This window comes from Myotis yumanensis, unplaced genomic scaffold (genome assembly GCF_028538775.1).
Source record: "Myotis yumanensis isolate MYYU_CA2020_CCGP unplaced genomic scaffold, mMyoYum1.0.hap1 SCAF_13, whole genome shotgun sequence".
In the NCBI taxonomy this organism is placed as follows: Eukaryota; Metazoa; Chordata; class Mammalia; order Chiroptera; family Vespertilionidae; genus Myotis; species Myotis yumanensis.
In genome coordinates this window covers 9,940,078-9,960,870 of record NW_027223764.1, presented here as the reverse complement: position 1 = coordinate 9,960,870, position 20,793 = coordinate 9,940,078, and the positions used below count along the sequence as shown (strand labels likewise).

Here is a 20,793-nt window from a genome sequence, read left to right as displayed (position 1 = left end):
TGGCCTTGCAAGCCAGGAGGGTTTGCCCCTTGCTACTTACATAAGCCCCCTGGAGAGCCAGGCCCCTTGCGTTGGCCAGTTCTGCAGCCCGCCGAGCCATCTCCACTTTGTAGGAGCCAGGAGGGGTCCAGCCAATACCTCTGGTCAGGTTCAAGTCTGATTTGTACTTGACCTTGCGGGGAAAAGGGAAGTAAGAGGAATGTGTCAGCAGGCTTGGGGATGGTTTGGGCATGGGGTGGAGAGGCTTAAAGGTGAGCGTGAGATGGAAAATGTGTTGTCAGTAAAGCAAACTTATCTAAAGCAGGAGCTCCCTGACCCAATGTGCTGTGAGCCTGGCCAGCTTGTCGCTGTCCCTTGCATCTTTCTCAGGGTGAGAACCTTCTTTCTGCTAAGGGCCATGTGGATATTTATAACATCATTGGTGGGCCATACAAAGTTATCAACTTAAAGATTAGCCCGCTCTATTTGGTCAAACATTTAATTAACTCACCCCTAATGCCTTGGCAGGGCCAGACCAAATGATTTCTCAGGCCTTTATGTGGCCTGTGGGCCAGACGTTCCCCACCCGTTTCAAGTGATGGGAGCACAATGGGGGCGGTGGATGGGGAGACGTGGTTCAAGTCCAAGCTCCTACCTTAACTTGCTCTGTGGCCTTAGACAAGTCACTTCCCTTCTCTGGGCTTCGGTTTCCTCCCAGAGAGAGAAGGGCAAGGGCTGGGTTAGGTAACTACTAAGATCCCCTGGAAAGAGTTTGGCATAGCAATCAAGAGCGTGGGCTCTCACATCAAGCCAAAGGGGGTTCATGTCCCAGGTCTGCCACTTGCTTGCCACGGGATCTTGAGTAAGTTACTTAACTTCTCGAATCCTCAGGTCCCTCCCCTGTAAAATGGGGCAATAATGGGGTTATTGGGAGGACTACCGGACACAACGCTTGGAAAGCATTTGGCACTGCAGCCTGGCCCACAGTAAGGACTGGATAAAGAGCAGTTATTGATATTACTTCTTCAGGAACTAATGTATCAGACATCCCGGGTTCTATCTCAGCCTGGCTCCTCCCAGATGGAGCCTGAATGTGGGGTTGGAGCCACCTCTCTGAAGGGCCTCGGCCAGGCGGGTGGGGCAGCTCACATCACTCTGCAGCTGGTGGGCCCTCTGTGCGTGCTTCAGGCCCAGCTGCTCCGGGTCACAGGTGGGCTGGGGCAAGGGCTGCCTGTAGCACACGTCGCTGGCCAGCTGCTGGCTCCGCTTGGCCTGGAGGAAGCCGGGCTGATCTGGGCGGCTGTGGAACCGGGACCGATTCTTAGCAAAGTCCTTCTTGTACTCATTGTCACTCTGGAGCTTGCCGACGCTGAGGAAATGCATCATCCTTGGGTCGTCGTTGATGCTGCGGTACCCAATCTGCAGGCCCCGGTCCCGCAGGAAGGCCTCTTTGTACCGAAACTGCAGGTCAGAAGAGCAGAGATGGGTCATGGGTACCCACCTCTCCCCACGGATTCTCAGCAGGAATTCTACCGTGGGTCAAGGGCACAGCTTTGGATTCAAGTAGACTTACCATCTGTATGGCCCTCTGCTACCTTCTAGCTGTGTGGCCTTGGGCTCGTTACTGAGTCTCTCTGAGCCTCAGTTTCCCCATCTGATAAAAATGGGAGAATGGCCCTAGCTGGTTTTGCTCAGGGGATAGAGCATTGGCCTGCGGACTGAAGGGTCCTAGGTTTGATTTCAGTCGAGGGCACATGCCCGGGTTGTGGGCTCGATCCCCAGTAGGGGGCATGCCGGAGGCAGCCAATCAAGGATTCTCTCTCATCATTGATGTTTCTATCTCTCTCTCCCTCTCCTTTCCTCTCTGAATGCAATAAAAATATTTAACAAAAAAATGGGAGAATGAACTTCCAGCCTATGGGACATGGAGAAGATCCCATGACATGGAGGGTTAGCTTCATGTCTGGCACTGAGTGGTGGCTCCGAGTATTATTGCTGCTGTAATTCACAATCCAATGGAAGAGAAATGTACCCATTCTCTTAGCAGCCACTCTTCCTTTGATTCTCTCCATCTTTCAGGGACCCAGTCCAGTGCTCCTCAAACTCTCTATATAAAGGGCCACATTCATTTCAATTTACTTTTTCAATATGCAATTCAACAAATATATGGTCCTACTGCATGTAATTAGTGCACAGTGGTACCACGTGGATTTAAAAATACCCAAACTGGCCTCCCCCCTGCTCAACAATATGAGCCCACAGGTCACATGCCTGGATGTCACATGTCTAATTGTTAAACATCTTTCTAAATGCTTGCTCTTGGTTTCTGTATGTATCTCATGGTGGACCAGTACCAAGCCATCCATAGATGATGCATATCTAATCACGATGCTTCCTCTTCCATCGTAACAGCTGCCATGTTTGGACACCTGCTATGGGCATGATGCTCTAAACCAGCCATGGGCAAACTATGGCCCGAGGGCCGAATCCGGCCTGTTTGAAATGAATAAAACTAAAAAAAAAAAAAGACCGTACCCTTTTATGTAATGATGTTTACTTTGAATTTATATTAGTTCACACAAACACTCCATCCATGCTTTTGTTCCAGCCCTCCGGTCCAGTTTAAGAACCCATTGTGGCCCTCGAGTCAAAAAGTTTGCCCACCCCTGCTCTAAACCATTCTGTTTTCATTCCTACATCCATCCTAGTAGACAAGTGTTAGATCCCTATTTCATAAATGTAAAATTTTGAGTTCAGAGAATTTAAGCAACTCGTCCAAGACTTTAGAGCAGCGGTTCTCAACCTGTGGGTCGCGACCCCTTTGGGGGTCGAACGACCCTTTCACAGGGGTCGCCTAAGACCATTGGAAAACACATATATAATTACATATTGTTTTTGTGATTAATCACTATGCTTTAATTATGTTTAATTTGTAACAATGAAAATACATCCTGCATATCAGATATTTACATTACGATTCATAACAGTAGCAAAATTACAGTTATGAAGTAGCAACGAAAATAATTTTATGGTTGGGGGTCACCACAACATGAGGGAACTGTATTAAAGGGTCGCGGCATTAGGAAGGTTGAGAACCACTGCCTTAGAGCCAATTCCTAAATGACTGAGCCAGGATCTTAACTCAAGTCAATGAAGGGGGAAAACCAATCTCTTCCAACCCCATCACACTGCACTTCAGCTGAAGGAAGTCCCTTTACTGCAGCTCAACAAATCAATCACGTGTTAATGGACTTCTCAGAAGTAAAGCCTATTTCTTCCTCTCGTGTGAACTACTTGTTCAGTTTTGGTTCCTGGTGGTTTGCCTGTCAACAGGCCTGGGAAAACCAGAGTAAGACCTATCGGTCACAGAGGCGAGAGAGAACGCAAGGCCTTACGTCACTGGCGATCTCCCTGGACGCCCGGGCAGTCTGGAACGGGATGGCGTCCAGCCTGAAGTCGTAGCCGCCAGCCCGAGTCTGCTCCCAAGAGTTTCTGTAGACTTTCTAGACAAGGAGAACAGAGAAGTGAGTGAGCAGGTGTCACTCCCTGTCTGCCATGTGGTTGGTTCTCAGCAGGGCAGTTTCTAAGCACAAACCCTCGCCTTGATGGTGCCCAGAATGGCAGAGCCCATGGCCCCAAGCCCATCCGAGACCTCCTCTGCTCTAGGATTGCTGGGACTGGCCACCATGGGCTCCAGCTCTAAGTGCAACCTGAGTGCCAGGTGCTGCTCTTGTGGGTCTTAGGGTCTGTGGGTCTGGCCCACTGGCCACACTCCGTTGGTATCTGAGGCCCCCGCCCCCTCCCTCCTATGTCTGCTTTCACATTCAGGGACCCAGGTTTGCAGCTTCTAGATGCCAGAACTCAAAGCTCAAGAGCTCTGTTTCTTCCCACAGCAGGAGGTGCTGCTCCTCAGGTCCTGGTTCCCATGTTCATTAGCTCCACTGACTTCCCAGAGGCCCTCGGCTACTTCTGATGTCATGTCACCCCATTATTCTGCATCCCCTATGCTCCCTTGGTGGCTGCACTGAGCGAGGGAAGAGCCTTCACCTGAATTAAATTGATTGTCAAGAGCCTGACTGAGTCCCTGACCTGTGGATCTCACATCTTCCTCTTTCATTTTCCTCCTTTTCAAGTCGTTCTCACACCTGCTCCAGGAGCCTGGAATCACAGCCCCTGGGTCCCCAGGTAGACCCGCATCACGGACAGAGGCATCACCATCGCCCGTGCCTTCATGTAGCGGATGTATAAGGCAACAGCTCCGTGAAAGGAGTCATCTGGAGATGCCCGTGGAGGATCTATCCTTTATTCGGCCACAGGAAGGGAGACAGCGGGAGAGGCTCATCACCAGCATTTGACAAAGTGACAGCCCCAGAGCAGGCCGGTAGCTGGCTCGTTCTGTGAGCCACAGCAGGTCAGGGCGCCCTTAAGAACCTCACTTTTGTCACTTGGAAACAGAGCTCAAGGCCGGGGCTCTGTTCTGTAGGGGACTGGCAGGGATGGGGGTGGGGGGTGGGGGTGGGGGGAACGGACAAAGGAGCAGTGGTAGATAAAAAGATAAAACCTCACCCACTCTACAACTGGAACCAGAGGGGACCGCGAAGGGCCTGGGCCAAGCCTGGTGGGTCTTATCATTCCCGTGTCCTGCTGCCCATCTTCTCCTGCATCTTACCCTCCAGCCCCAACATCTACCACCACAAACCAGGAGCCAAAAGCCTACTATGTTCAAGGGTCTTGAAATACAGAACCGATCATCCCTGGGGTCACCACCTAATTGGTGGATCTCAAACAGGGCCCACATGATTGGATTTACTGGGTCACTGTTGAGTTTAGCAGGCAGGAAAGGGAGCCATGTAGAAGGGGTCCCACAAATATCCCAGCAAATTGAGTCAAACCCTGATCATTTCCTGGAGAGGGAACAGTCAGGGTCTTCCTAATTCAAGAGCCTGGTTCACACGAGACCTGGGCTGGGTAATGACAGCATCCAACCCCAACTTCACCCCAGCTTGGTGTCTAGTGCACCCCAGCTTCTGAGTCTCTGTAACGGAGGGTCAACGAGAGCACGTGACCCAGATCGGGGTTCTCCTCAAAGCCCCGGCCCCCTTCCTCCTGGTCACTGCTCCCTGGATACTATTTGCCTGATGGTCATCACTTCCTCCCCGAGTTTTTGATTCTGTTGAGGTTTTTGCCTTGCCACTGGGAGTCTTTAGATTCCGCAGCCCCTTTGATTTGGAACCCTGGGCGTTCCTCTTCTTTATCACAGTGGGCACAGTTTTGTCCTCGTCCTCACACATTACAGCCATTTGATTTTTAGTTATTTCGGCTGCCTGACACATCTCAATGGCTTTCTTTGCCCAGGAAGGTCACTTTCCCTCCACATCCTCCACACACAGCACTTGATCCAATTGTGTGTATTCCGCACGCCCTGAAGAAGTGCTCTTTCAAAAGAGGTCCGTGAGTTCTCCACATCCGCATGCCCTGGTGGCTAATTTCAGCTCCGGGACTCTATAGACGGGCATCTCCCGTGAGAGGAAAGATGCGTCCGTCACCAGCCCGGGGTGGCTGTCCTCTTTAAGCTGGGCCCCACGTGGACTGGCAGTCCTATCCCCGTCTCTAGGGCTGTGTGGGCCTCCAGTGGTCCCTCGCACGGAGGCCTGGCCTCCCCCATCCTCGAAGCGTTAATGAGACGGATGTTTTGTTCCAGCTCTGCAGAAGGGGGAGGTCCTGCTTCCCCAGATGGAGGTCAGCCCACCAGAGCTGCTGTTCTAAAATTATCCCACGTGCATCCCTCCAAAGCCTCAGATGGTCATAATGACTCCTATTTACAAAGCACCATCGCATTCACTGCGTGGGATCCCACAGGGCTTTACAAATGCAACAAACTCTCGTACACGCTAACTAGAAGGCGCCTCGCCAACCCCTGCAAGGCGGCCACCTCTGGGGCGACCGGTAGCAGCTGTTCTTCTGCACGGAGCCCCAGGACACAATGGCCAGGCCAGGGAGGGGAGAATGGCCGACGCTGGGAGGCCCGGCGCAGCCCCAGGCCGACACACTCAGCCCGTGTTATTCTGATCTGACAGCGTCTTTTGATTCTGCCGCCTCACTACCTGTTATCCCAGGATCACAGCTTTGCTGGCCGAGCGGCCGCCTATTCTATTACAACCAGGGGCCTCCAACCCCCCGCCAACAACAAGCCTGGGTTTAGGAAACAGCATCTTGGTTATGCACGCAAAGGGCACACATCCAAGGGAAACTGGAGTGTGGAGGCCACAGCCCCATGCACAAAGGAGCAAATTGTATTGGGGCCTGATGGGCCATAATGGCAGCAACTTTCCAAACTGCAGGGTGAGGAAGAGCCACCGTTTCTCCAAGGTCACCCTCTGAATGGCTACAGAGGGGTGTCCAGGAATCAGAGAGAGCAGGTGTCCACGCCTGATGGGGCCCACTCCTCTGGCTGTAACCCAGCACACACCGAGGTCTTTGCAGCCATGTCCAGAACCAGAATGTGAGAGCTGGGAGGAACCACAGGCATCATTAGCTCAGCTCCATTCCCATTTCACAGCTGAGGAAACTGAGGCCCAGCGGGGAAAGTGACTCAAATCCCACTCTCAGTGCAGCGTTCCTTTTCTCCTAAGTCTTCCTCTCTAGGAATTTTGTTTTTAACAAATAAAAGCCACTTTGGATAATTTGACAGAAACAGGCCACCCTCGCACCCGGCCCCCATGGATGGCCGGCTCACTCACATCGCTCAGGTGCAGTGCGTTGAGGCGGGCTCTGATGAAGTCGGGGTGGTCGGGGATCAGGGTGAATCTGTGCAGGGATTCCGCATCCCCCGACCTGTACAGGCGCTGCAGGTAAGACAGGTTCACGGTCAATCTAGAACTCCACCTGCTGAACGCACAGGTGAGGAGCAGGCTGCTCTCTGCTCCTGCCCCTCCCGCTCGAGTGCCCATCACAGGGACATAGCCCAGCCTGCAGGTGGACAGCATCCCTCAGAAGCCACCCAGGGAGGGAGGGAGGGCCCACGTGATCAGGGCCAGGTGGGGTGGCTGCTTTGAAAGAGACCCTGTTTAAAATATTCCTTGAGCTCTGCTCCAAACGGGCCACTCCACCAGCATCCTGTGGGCCCCACCGTGTGCTTTACAAACAGTGTCAAGGGTATGGCTACTTCGGAGAATCTTTGCAGCTGAACAGCGTTCAAGCTTTTTACTCATAATAAGATGCCTCAAGAACTAATTAGTCTTTTCATTCTAAAACTAGAGGCTCAGTGCATGAAATTCGTGCACAGATAGGGTCCCTAGCAGCTGCTGCTACCAAGGGGCCTCCCTTCCCCCGGCTGCCTGATGCTGCTGGCTGGCGCGGGGCCGGCCGGCCTTGTCCCCTGGTTGAACTCCTGATTGAGGGGACAATTTGCATATTATGTTTTTATTACGTAGGATACTTTAACATGTTCAGAAAAGTGAAGTTTTCGTAGTTTTCGGGGTCCCGAAAAGACACAGTTTTAAAGCTCACTCTTTATCTTAGCTGTTATGTTTAGAGCAGCACTTTAAGACTTGCAAACAATTTCAAGAAGCACTGGAGTCCCATCTGTGCTTTGAGAAGAGAATTTAATACTTAATATTCTGATCCTTCCCCAAATTCACTGCGGGCTTTGCCAACGTGAGCGGGAGATTCCGAGGGAGGCTGGCACAGCTTTGTCACTGTGTGTACAGAGCTGAAACCTCTGACACTTTCGGAGAAGTAACACTTAACTTCCTGTTCTTTGAAATAAATGCAGGAGCGAGGAAATGGGGCTAACTCATGCAGACAGTAAAGCAGAATGAAGCTTTTACTATAGCTGTTCTTTACCTGGGTTGTGTGAAGCTGATAACTCCATTACCATCTATCAATAATTAAGATGTATCTGATCGCCCTAGCTGGTTGGGTGGGTCAACTGGTTGGAGCATTGTCCCATATACCAAAAAGGTTGTGGGTTCGATCCCAGATTGGGGCATGTACAAGAGGCAGCCTATCAATGTTTCTCTCTCACATCGATGTTTCTCTCTCTCTCCCTTCCTCTCTCTAAAATCAGTTTTAAAAAAGGATGTGTCTGATTTAGTATCTGGTAAGGGATCATCAATAATCCTTAGTATTATTATTGTTACGGTTATGAATCAAACCATAATAAGGAACATTTATTGAGGACTTCCTATGTTCCAGATGCATGCTAAAAGCTTCATGTGCTTTTATTTAATCCTCATTTAACTCACTTCATCTTATGAAATGGGTGCTGTCACTGCCTTCCTTTCTAATAAAGGGACTGAGGTTGGAAGCGATGAAGTTACTGGCCCGAGATCATCCGGGTAGCAAGCAGAAGGTTTTTCACACACAGCCATCCTATGGGGAGCCTGTGCTGCTCAGCACTGACCACGGAGCTCACGACCCAGTGCCGTGAGCCTGGGAGGAGTGAGGAGAAAACACCCACCTCACTGCAGTGCAGGTAGCTGTTCTTGGCATGAACCAGGTCCGGGGAGTCGACCACTGAGGTGAACTTGAGACTGTCTGGTTTTTTCCGGTACTTGGTCTGTAAAAGGAGGCAAAGATACCCACGTAACAGTTGAATGTCAGGCCTTTTCCTGGATGCAGCTTCATCCCACCTAATCAGTCCCAACTATGCCGATGACATCAGTGGAAAACAAGTCTCTCTTCTTGGTGGGCATGTAACAAGGACACAGAGAGACCCGAGCTGCCTCTGTGAGAAGGAGCATTTTATGGGTATTCACACTCCTGGGAACGAGGCGGCTGCAAAATACCAGAGCTCATCCCAAGGAACTCAGCGAAGGGCGGGATTCGGCATCAACGTGCCCTGCTGGAACGCTATCCAAGTTCTGTTATTAAACAGCTGGAGAAGGCAGCGGCACCCTGGAGGGGATCCCAGGGCAAGAATCCCCGGCCTTTAAAATAAATGGTGAGAGTTCAGCCAGGCCGGTGTGGCTTAGTGGTTGAGCATCAACCCATGAACCAAGAGGTCACCAGTTTGATTCCCGTTCAGGACACATGCCCGGGTTTCGGGCTCGATCCCCAGTAGGGGGAGTGCAGGAGGCAGCTGATAAAAGTTTCTATCTCTCTATCCCTCTCCCTTCCTCTCTCTCTAAAAAATCAATTAAAAAATTTTTTTTAAATGGTGAGCGTTCAGTTAATAAAACTATCCCTGTGCATCTTTGAACACCTGCAATCAGAGAAACCCTGGACACCCTGAGTAAACTGAGAAGGTGAGTGGTAAATTCTGTGCCTTGCCCCATGAAAACAATGGGCCCGTTTAGATCATATTCACAATGTATCTATTGAGAACCTTCTAATGCAGTGGTTCTCAACCTTCTGGCCCTTTAAATACAGTTCCTCATGTTGTGACCCAACCATAAAATTATTTTCGTTGCTACTTCATAACTGTAATGTTGCTACTGTTATGAATCATAATGTAAATATCTGATATGCAGGATGGTCTTAGGCGACCCCTGTGAAAGGGTCGTTCGACCGCCAAAGGGGTCGCGACCCACAGGTTGAGAACCGCTGTTAATGCATCTTCCATCTTTCACCGCCCAATTTGAACGTGTCTTTAACTCCTCAGCAAAGAATTCACTTTGAGAGAAAGCTTGTTCCATTTTGGGATCTGGCTGCAAATGGCCCTGGAAGAATACTGGGAGTTCAGTGGCCATGGGGCTCTCTTGGGAACCGCACCCCCCGAAATAGGTTCCCTCTGCAGAAGGAGATTAGGGCTAGGCTGTAGTCCCAGTACAGGCAGGTGGGTGGTACCTCACTGATGAGCTCTCCAGCCTTCTTTGCACTCTCTATCTGCGGGGAGCTCAGCGCCAGCCATCCTGTGCCCCTCATGCCCATCAGGTCTGACTTGTAGCGGAACTACGGAAAGAAGAACATTTCATCAGGGAGGTCTGAGTCTGTGGGGGCTTTGGTCATTAACGCTCCATCACATCGCGACATCTGCATGCGGAGCGCATTCTGCATGATGTTAAGTGAAGGTGTTTGAATGTGTGCACTCTGCCAGGGATTAAATGGTGCATCGTGCCTAAGACACAACCAGAACCCGCCAGCGTGATGGCAGGACCGGAAGCGGAGGATGAAGACCTGTGGGAATGCCCTTGTAAAGGAAGGGCTGAGACGTGCTCCAGCCCAGGCACCTGCCCCAGGATGCTGCTTCATTCTGGCAGCCACGTGACTGACCAACCGCCTCAATGGAAACACTTCCGCACTCCCCTTGATGAAAGTGCTCGGAGCTCCGGGTCTAACCTGCTGTGACTTGGACCAAGTCACTTGACCAATACGTGACTCAGTTTCTCTCTCTGATGCCTGGAGTTCATAGCAACCACTCTGTGCTCAAACAAACAAAAAAACAAACAACAACAACAAAAAAAACAAATAACAACAAAAAACACCAGAGAGTATTTGGGGCAAAAGCTACCCTATTCACTAGGTGTTTTATCCCCTTGTGGTAGTGGGGGGAGTGGAGGGGACCATGAGAGCAGGACTCTAAAAACAGAACCAAACTCAGATACAACCGGCTAAATGTATCTTTAGACTTGTGTGCAAGCCATTTTAACCTTTCTGTGCCTCAGTTTACGCCTTCCTCCCACTGTTAGTCATGATGTGCTTATATTACAAAAATGGGCTAAGGCTTCCCCCCCCACCTTTTTTTTTAAGGATTCAGAAGATTAAAACCGCAGCATCATTCCTGGGAGAAACTAAGCAGTGCTTTAAGACAATGGGTCTGGTTAGGGGTTCCTAAAGCCTTAACTCTTATTACTATGCCTTGATCTGCCCACCATCACCGACGGTGAGACTGCCGCATGCATGCTTCTCTTCTTCTCTTTATGGCTATTAGGCATTTTTAAAGATGGAGAAAGACCCTCTGAGGAAATCTACAATTTGGATCTAAACAAAGTTGATAGCATTCCTCTAATTTAGACATCAGCTCTGCCGTAACGCAAAAATATCACTCCGGAAACCGGCCTTGCAGCCTTGTTAGTTCCCTTTCATTTCAGGATTCACAGGGGCCCTCGCAGCCGGCCTCAAAGAGGGTCCGTCTCTGATGTACTGTCTGCTGGTGAATGCCCCCGTGCAAATCCCACTCTGCTTCCCAACTGATGCAGGAGACATCACTCGGGTTCAGGAGCAGGTTTCAAAACCCCGTGTCAACCACATTGCTTTTTAGAGAGCGATCTTTCAGTCTACACCGGCAAAGCTTATGCCTTCCACTCTGATGAAGAACAGAGAAAATTGGATAAATTTCTAAGTTAGAGAGAATAATCCTACAGGGCCTCTTCACAGCCGGGCCTTGCTCCTTTCAGAAGCGAGATGAAGTGGGGAGCGCTCTTTCAACTCGCCTTTTGTTGCGCTGCACAGTACAATCGCAGGTAAGTCAGAAAGCAAGATGCGGGTTCCCCAAAGATCTGACTGCGCCTCTGACTCTCTTATAAAATGGACGGTCTATTAATATTTCAGCTCCCGGCCCAGCTTTGACTATTCACACACACCCTAAAAACAACACGCCTGCCTCAGACTTCACGATAAAAAAAGGGGGGGGGGGCTGGAAGGGGGTCGAGAAGACGCGGCCACCCGGAGATGGCTTCGAAGAAGGATTCTAAGATAATAAGAGACCTTCTCAAGCGGCCTGGCTGAACCTGGCATCCCCATGGGGCAGCCTCACTCTTTTTCCTTGCACACAGTAAGACCTGGAAGCCACCTGCAGATTCACACACTGTGTTATAAATGCACAAGCTAAGTATTTGGGTCCCTGATTTCTTTTTTATTTTTATTGATTTCAGAGAGGAAGGGAGAGGGAGAAAGAGATGAGAGAGAATCACTGATCGGCTGCCTCCTGCACGCCCCCCTACTGGGGATTGAGCCTGCAACTTGGACATGTGTCCTGAACAGGAATCCAACCCTGACCTCCTGGTTCATACATAGGTCGATGCTCAACCACTGATCCACACTGGCCAGGCTGGGTCCCTGATTTCTAACAGGAGCATGTCAGCAGTTGCGCCCAGGAGGTGGCCATGGGAAGGGTATATTTGTCATCCTAATAAGAATCATTATAATCACTGCCTTGCATAAGGTGTACATTGCTTTAGACTCCTCTCGTTCTGTTCACACACCATCCTGCAAAGGAGGGGTTCTTATTTCCACCTACAGGACTACTTTGATGTTCAAACGATTGTTCAGAGTCTCAGAAGTGCCACCAGCTGCTGTCCTCAAGGCATGCCACACCTGGGGCCCTTGAGAGAACCCTCAGGAGCTAGAGCACCTGGGTTTCCTAATCCTGCCACCTGGGGGAGCTGGAGAGCACTGAGCCGGAGTCAGGAGACAAGTGCCCATCTTTACCTCTTACTGGCTACATGGTCTTGAACAAGTCATTTCCCCGCCAGTTTGTGACCCTGGGCAAGCTGCTCCACACTCAACCTGAGGGTGAACAGCGCAACCCTGTAGTTCCAGGAAATTGTAATAATAACTGGAACATCATTTGTTGATTCAATCATTGTATCATCATTAATCATCAATCATGTGCTTAGAATAATGTGCCTGTGCCATAAGCAAACTAAGAACAGTCGTTGCCTGAGGGCGACCAGAATTGGGAGGCCTGGTGTAGGGAACGTCATCAGAACAGCTCATTCTTACTGGTGTTTTCCATGGACCAGGCACCGTGCTGTGTGCCTCATGCAGACCAGTTCTCAACTGAGAACTGGCTTCTCCCCCGGGTGCACTGCTGTCCCCCAGGTACATCTGGAAATATTTTAAGACATACTTGACTGTCACACTGGGGGAAGGTGGGTGCTATTGGTATCTATTGGGTAGAAGTCTGGATGCTGCCAGGACGGCCCCCACGACAAGGAATTCTCCAGCCCCAAATGTCAAAGGTGCCAGAGTTGAGAAACCCCGACATGGATGATGAGGGTGGATGTGACAAGAGTCCGTGGGCTGTGCTCTGAAATGAGAGCGCCTCCCTCCTGGGCCTAGAAAGCCAATGCGCCCACAGCCCGTACGTGCTGGCCACACATTACCATCGTTGCCATGTCCCCGCCGAGGACCCGAGGCCTGGAGGGGGCCTGGGACTGGAGCTGACCTGGGCGGGGCTGGTGCTACCTGCCAGCCTGCTTGGTGCCCTTGCCTGGGAGAGGACCTCCTCTTTCTAGGCCTCAGTGTCTGCTCTGAGCTGTAGGAACCATGACTCCCCCGCTGGGAGCTCCCTCCGAAAGGGCAGGATGGTACCAAGTGTGGGCTCCGGAGCCAGCCCTGCCTCGACACTTCCCAGGTGACCTCATCTTAAACACAGGGGTAAGAGCCTGGCTGGTGTGGCTCAGTAGTTGGGCATCGACCCAGGAACCAAGAGGTGGATTGTTTGATTCCCAATCAGGGCACATGCCCAGGTTGCAGGCTCCATCCCCAGTAGAGGGCCTACAGGAGGCAGTCGATGGATAATGTTCCTCTTTCATTGATGTTTCTATCTGTGTCTCTCACCCTTTCTCTCTCTCTCAAAAATCAATAAAAATATATATAAAAAATAAAATGAAACATGAGTAACAACGGGCCCTACCTCCCAGCACTGTAGGGAGGGTGACAGTAACGGCGATCAGTCAGTCAGTGTCAGCTGCGAGGCATGACTTTTCTATCATCACCATCACCTCTGCCATTAACGATAGAGCCCCTCTTCTCTCTCAGACCCTGCGACGTCCTCCCCACTACCCTCATGCTTCACTCTGGCCTCAAATATGCTGAGGCTGCTCTTGCTCTGGGCTCAGCCTTTGAATTTGCTGTTCTGTTTGCTGGAGAGCTCCATTCCCTTCCAGCATCTCTTTGCTCTTTGCGCGAATGCCACCTTTTCCATGACCCCGTCTTCCATTGCACGTGTGTATGTACACATGCACACAATCACGCCCTCCTACCCCACTTCCCAGCTTTGTTTGTCTCCACAGCAGGCATCGCACTAAATATTCAACTTATCCTATTTTATCTCGCTCCCATATCATGGAAGCTCCAAGAGCACAGGACTTTTTTTTTGCCTTTTTTTGTTGACTCTGTAGTCCCAGCACCTAGAATAATGCCCAGTGCATAGTAGGTGCTCAATAAATATTTGTTGAATGACAGATTGACTAATTCCTACCCAGATAACACAGACTGAGCAAGACGTCATTGGGCACAGGAAGGAGTGTCTGACAGGCTAAGGAAGGAGCAGAGATTGTAAGTTATACCCAGGCTTGGTGGTAGGAGGAGGGTCAGGAGCTGGTGTCTGATCCACCAGGTGTCCCTACCTCACTCTGCAGGGCATGAGCTTTCTTGGCCCAGGCCATCTTCAGGTCCTCGGGCAGCGCCGTGAACTCGTGGCACTGTGTCCTGTAGTCGTGGTCGCTGGCCAGGGCCTGGGCCTTCCTTGCGTGGACCAGGTGCACCATGTCCTTGGGCAGGTGGTACTGTGCTTGGCTGCCCACTGCCTGCCTCCTGTACTGGAGCTCGCTCTGCAACTGGCCCACCCGCCGGCAGTGCCGGAGCCGGGGGTCGTCGCTGACACTCTGCGCCCCAATCAGCCTCCCTCGCTCCTTCACAAAGTCATGTCTGTAGAGAAACTGGAAGAGAAGGCCCGCGGGTCAGGGGCTGGCGTACCACCTGCTGAAATCCCACCTGCACGTTCTCACCGCAGACCCTAGAAAAGTCTCCTGTTCTGACAGTAGGAAGTGATGATTATAAGAAAAGCCACAGTGAGGCCAGCCTGGGAGCATGCTTCCTGCCTGGGGGACCAACAATTAAAACATCCCTCCATCCTTCCTTTCTAATTACAGCCAGGTCCTCGGGACCAAATCGAGGGCCCCACTCCCCACACTGCCCGCGTGTCCTGTGGCCAAGAGGAATTCATCAAAAAGGGTTAAAAATAAATGTATCCTTTCGCACTTGGCAAAACGTGAAACCCAAAAGACAGGACCCGTTTATTTGAAGTCCACATTTTCTGTGACTTGTTTGTGTGGAAGAGAAAGTCACCTTCATGTCCCAATGCGATGGACGCCATCAACAGAGCGGCCGCACACAGCCAGCAAATCCTAACACACAGCCGGCGTGTGGAACTGCAGAGAGCCCGGAGCGAGACGTGCTCGGGCTCAGTACAATTTCTCTGGCGCGTTTTCTCTCTAATTCTGGGTGGAGTGAGAAAGCAGGCAGTTCCCCGGGTCCAGAGGGACGGTGGCCTCGACATCGCAATTAGAAATAAACCATCATCTCCTTCCTGCCTGAGACCTTTGTCTGAATTTAGCTTCTGATTAACAAAAGCTCGCTTCCCCTCCCTCCGTCAGAGAATCTCATTCGTAACTAATATATTCTGCAGGTGACATCCTGTCTCACACGGCGAGAGATTTGCTTTAATTCAGGAAAATCAGCTGCAGACCTGGTTTTACATGAAGTTAACAGAAATTAGGCGAGACGGAAGGTCATATCATTCCACTCACATCACTGGCGATATCTCCAGAGACCCGAGCAGCCTGGAAGGGGAGCGCGTCTATTGTCAGCTTGTAGCCTTGAGCACGGAGATTATGCCAAGACTCCTTGTATTTTGCCTACAATGGAAACACATGTAGATTTTCTTTAAAAAAAAAAAATTACATGAATCAATGAACAAAGGCTACCCCTTTCATTCTGTAGCACCGTGTCCCAGAATCCATTTCTGACAAGCGAAAGCTTTCTGTTTTGCAAAGAAAAATCTCATCAGCACACCTGCTGTCGCTGTCGTGGGCTCTGACACGTTATGAACGCAACACATTTGTGAAAAGGTCTATTTAACATGCGCATCGAAAAGACACGTGTGTGTGTGTGTGTGTGTGTGTGTGTGTGTTTTCAAGTTCCCGTGAATGCCAGGAGGGTCACTCTTAGGTCACGTCACAGACATACGTGGCTTTGGCGTGTGCTTGAACTTCAGCAACAAGAAAGGCTTACGTCACTCAGGTTGGCCGCATTTGTTTTCGCTCGGACGAACTCGGGCAGCCCCAGGGTCATTGTGTACTGGTGTCTCGCATCCTCCCCGGCTGCTCTGTAGAGGCGCTGGGCAAAGAGAAACACAGGAAAAGCAAGAAAAGCAAGAAGATCAGCGCTGTGCATGTCTGCAGGCCTGGAGGTCCCTCCCTCACTCGCAGTCGGGAAACACATCTGTAAAAGGCCATTCGCTGTGCCGTGGGTGCACCGTCAGCCTTGGGCAAGATGTTTCTTTCGACGAAGGCTTTTGCACGAGTCAAGTTGAGTGATATAAAATGTATAGTAAGAAACTGCAAGTTGCTTTTGATAGGGCTCAGGATGTGATACCCCCTAACAAGCGGAAGGGATGTGAGAAGTGCAGGTGCTACAAGGATGCTCTCTGGCTCCCCCCTGAGGCAGATCACGAGCCCCTCCAGTGAGGGTGGCCTCCCTACACCTGAGGAAATAGCATCCTTATCTCCGAAGACGAAAGGGACGCCGCAGGACGCAGAGAGGAGCTGAGCAAACAGACCTTGCTGAATGTCCCCCACTTTCCTACACTTAGCAGATACCCTTTGTCCTCTCACATTTTCCCACGACTTTTCACTTTTCATCAAACCCAGTGTAATAACGCTCAGGTCTTCGTTTCCTTACAAAGGCTCCCCTACCACCTGAAATGCATATTAAATAAACGGTTATGCTTTTCTCTCGTTAATCTGTCTTTTGTCACAGAGCCCTGGCTCAGACCCTCAGAAGGGAAAGAAAAAGGTGTGTTTTTTTCCTCCCCTACACTTCACTCAATAATAGTCTGAGGAAAGAAAAACCATTTAGGAAGTCTATCTCAAGGTTCTTCCCATATAAACTTTTCCCTCAAGGACTGAGTGTAAAGACAACACGAAGACGTGGGAAGTGTAGGAGAAACGCTACGATGTGTAAGGGACGTTCCCAAACCCTAGTCTGTGTTCTTTACTAAAACCGCAGATCCTTCCATAGGGGCAGCCACCCCAGGGCCAGCCTGAGGGGTCTCAGCCAGGGCAAAAGCATTTATTCACGTGATGAGAAATGGGTCTGTGGTGGCTGAGTTCTTTGAGGCCATAACAGGTTTTGTTATCCCACAGCGTCCAGCTCACCACTCAAATAGGAAAGGTTCAACAGGAATTTAAAACTTACATCTCATGAAAGAAGCCCTTTGGATGTACTTATCCCAAGTGAGAATGGGAGCTAATAGTAGAAAGAGCCAAATCTCAACCAACTTCTAAGAGTTAGAGTCAGGGGGAGAATCTTAAAAACTAAAGATGATGCAAAATTTAATTCTCTGCCAAGTTCACTTTCTATTTCAAGCTTGTCCAGCAGCCACTAAGAAGAAACAGAATTGAAAAAGATGGTTTAACATGAGATTCCTTTCCTTGGTTCCCCCTCCGATAGATGTATTAAAGTGTAAATTGGGTAAAGGATGAGTGAGAAGACACGATGAGGTAGAAATTCGAGAAGTCTGGCAAACAACATACTCTAGGACTATCCTTGGCTCACCACAAACCCCCTCATGAGAACCATCAGAATGGCGCTACAAAAGTGGTTAGCCAATATTTGCTGAGACAGAACAAATGAATGGCACACCAGCACGTCTCAAAGGTTAATGCGCAGTCAGTGGGTCTGGGGTGGGGCCTGAGGCTCAGCATTCCTAACAAGCTCCCGGGAGATGCAGATGCTGCTTGCTGGTCTGTGATTGTACTTGGACGAGACGAAAGACAACCAGATTTCCACCTGGGCCTCCTCTCCTTCGGGGAAATATTTAAGCTCTGTATAATGGCGTTCTCTTCTTCTGAACCTCCATCCAAGCACCCAGGCTTTCCACCACCTCCCCAAACCCACACACAGTCACACATATTTTTAACAATCTAGCAGTTTCTCCAAAGCCATCAGGGGGAGACTTTACCTCGTTCGTAATCTGGTTGCTGAGTTTTGCTTGAAGGAGGCTGGGGGTGTCGGTCACAGCTGTGTACTTGAATGACTGGGGATGCTGACGGTATTTGCTCTGAATTCACACACGAGAAGGAATAAGAAGACGTGGTAAGATATAGAACCAGCTCTTGAAACACTAGTGATAAAACCTCTTTTTGCAAAGGCTGGCAGTCTGTCAGCTGGAATCTAGTCTGTCATTTGCTCTTATGGCCTCAGAATTCAATGGGATGGAGGAGCAGAGAGGAGCACAGGACAGACCGAATCAGACGCTTAACCAGCGGGAAAGGAAGAGCTAGCCCTTTGCTATGAATGTGAACGTGACTATTGAAATTCCAGTTTTGCTCCCAACCTTTGCTCGTTATAAATCTAGGGCTCCTCAGTGTTGGGAACATACCAGAAACACCTGTACATATGCCTGCACCCACCCCGGGAGATCAGGATTCAGTAAATCGGCAGTGGACCCAAGGTTCTGGATCCAATGAGAATTCCAATGTACCACAAGGTTTAGAAACCACTTGTTTTGGAGATTTCATTGGAAAAGCAAAGCACAAAGTTAAATCTAAACTTTGGCCAGTTCCGCTGGTGTAAGCAAGCCATAAGCCCATCTAATACTACCCAAGCTGGCCACTGACCACCCTTCGCTTCCAGGGCCTTCCATTATGCCCTCCTGTCCTTGATCTACCATGAATAGAAGTCCCAAAGCCCTCTCAAGGGCGAGCAAGATTCCTCAGGATTCAAGGAGCTTAGAATTCTAAACTTCTATAATTCTACCAAGAAACTATGACCCAGCTTAGAGCAACCATTTCATGTACAGCCACCAGAGAAGCACCGAGCTTAGATGAGTCCCAATCCTAACAAAAACTAAACAAAGGTCGTAATAGTATCCCCATCTGGCTGATTAAAATGTTGAGGCTCAGAGAGGTTAGATGACTGGCTTGACGTCACACAGCAAATGAGTGGAATTTCAGCCTCCAGCTGTTGGTCTCTAAAGCCTACCCTGTTTACACTGCACCACATCGCCAATCTCCAAAAGGACACAGGGAGATACATCTAATGAGTCAGTGAAGTGTGAATAATTCTTTTATGTTCACAACAAAACTGACTCGCTATCTGCAAAGCCATCTTAAATGGCATTTGGTCTGAATGGAGAATCCGGTGCAAAGAAGAGAAGCCGGGCAAGAGGTTAGCGGCTAGTCACCAATGTTAACAGTGGAACATATACCTCACTTTCACAGTAACAACAAACAGATGGTACCCAGCCGGCATGGCTCAGTAGCTGAGCATCGACCTAAGAACCAGGTCACAGTTCAATTCCCAGTTAGGTCACATGCCCAGGTTGTGGGCTCAATCCCCATTGTGAGACATGCAGGAGACAGCCAATCAATGATTCTCTCTCAACACTGATATCTCTCTCTCTCTCTCTCTCACCTCTGAATTCAATAAAAATATATTTAAAAACAAAACAAAAAACACCCGATGGCTATGCAACAACCTCTGCTGTAGAAATATACTGACAGCCCTCACCCCTCCAGTCCCAGTTACCTCACTGATGAGTTCAGACGCTCTTTTTCTTCCTTCGATCTCTAACGTGCCTGGAATGACACAGGCCACCCCTCGCATGAAGTTCAAGTCCGACCGGTACTCATTCTACAAAAAACAACACTAGGAATCAGAAGAGCCAAACCTGCAGAACAAAGGAGCAGAGAGAAGCCAGAGGACCCGGGACAGGACAGCGCCGTGGCTGGTACCCAGGGCCAAGCCGGTCTCTCCAGATGTCTCATCCTCAGCCAACAGCTTAGTAAATGCTCATTAGGAAAATAAACGTTGGGGCAGACGGTGGTTAGAAAGTCAGTTGTCTTGGGCAAACGTGGAAATGGTCTGACAGGTCTTCTAAAACAAAACCCAGTGGCAGTGGGTGGCACGAATGAATCAAAGGTTAAGAAAGAACTAATGAATAAATCCAGAAGAACGTCGCAAAGGCCTGCCTGAGTCTGCTGAGTAAGGCACATGTAGGTACCTCAGTGATGTGGGCTGACACTTTAAAGGGCCACCAAGTTCACTCCCCTTCAGCCACCTAGGTCCCGTTGGGCGCACTGCCTTCAAATTGCTATCAGGAGGAGAGGTGGGGCCAGCGAGGGCTGTGCTCAAGTGACAAAGGGCCCGCGAGCTGAGCCTGGGAGCTCCCCGTCCCTACAGCTGTTCTGCGGTTCCTGACAGCTTCTGTCATTCAGTAAACGCCGCACACGGGCATAAAATCTGAGCAGACGACAGATACCCAGATCTGAGTGCCGCTGGGCTGGCAGGCCCAGCCACACCAGGAAGCCGGGCTGGAGCCGTTTCCTTTCTGACACAAGCCAGTTAACGAAAATCTCACTGCACGAGAGCCCGGCAAGCTAGGGAGGCGGCTGAGCACCAAAGGAGCTGCTGAGACGTCCTGTATCTCCTTGGGAGGGAGGAGATCCCCTCCCCTTCCCTCCTCCCCGCCTGGGCCTGCCTGCTTCAGAAAACAGAGGCGTGAGCCATGAATGCACTTCCAGGTTCAGTTCCCCTTCTCGTGTACAGCCACATGACCTTGGGCAAGCTGCCCAACTCCTTCCAGCCTCACTATAATTTCTCTGTAAAATGGGACCAAGACTATGAGTACAGGGTCATTTTGAGGTTTAAATGAGATAATGCATGAAAACTCAAGGCTCGGAATTCAGCAGAAATACTCCATAGATGGTTGTTGTTATTAGATCTGTGCAGCTGTGCTTTCTATGAAGAGCTAGGTAGGAACATGGGGAGAGGTGGGTTTTAAAAGAAACCCCAGGTTTTGGGTATCCCTTCTCTGGAGGCCCCCACTGAGCCAAAGGGAGCTGCCAGGTCAGTGCCTTG

General features: G+C 50.2%; 1 protein-coding gene across 6 annotated transcripts in view; it reads right to left on the bottom strand.

Annotated features, from left to right (window-relative positions):
- NRAP (nebulin related anchoring protein) overlaps positions 1 to 20,793 on the bottom strand; it is a 64,887-nt gene that overhangs the window by 794 nt on the left and 43,300 nt on the right. For all 6 annotated transcript variants that reach the window (XM_070432237.1, XM_070432241.1, XM_070432239.1 and 3 more), the window contains 11 exons: positions 19,462 to 19,566; positions 17,894 to 17,992; positions 15,943 to 16,047; positions 15,459 to 15,566; positions 14,277 to 14,588; positions 9,769 to 9,873; positions 8,441 to 8,539; positions 6,720 to 6,824; positions 3,375 to 3,482; positions 1,129 to 1,440; positions 41 to 172 (listed from right to left, as the gene is read on the bottom strand). In XM_070432237.1, the coding sequence (XP_070288338.1) occupies positions 41 to 172; positions 1,129 to 1,440; positions 3,375 to 3,482; positions 6,720 to 6,824; positions 8,441 to 8,539; positions 9,769 to 9,873; positions 14,277 to 14,588; positions 15,459 to 15,566; positions 15,943 to 16,047; positions 17,894 to 17,992; positions 19,462 to 19,566 (1,590 nt within the window). The remainder of the gene's footprint in view (positions 1 to 40; positions 173 to 1,128; positions 1,441 to 3,374; positions 3,483 to 6,719; positions 6,825 to 8,440; positions 8,540 to 9,768; positions 9,874 to 14,276; positions 14,589 to 15,458; positions 15,567 to 15,942; positions 16,048 to 17,893; positions 17,993 to 19,461; positions 19,567 to 20,793) is intronic.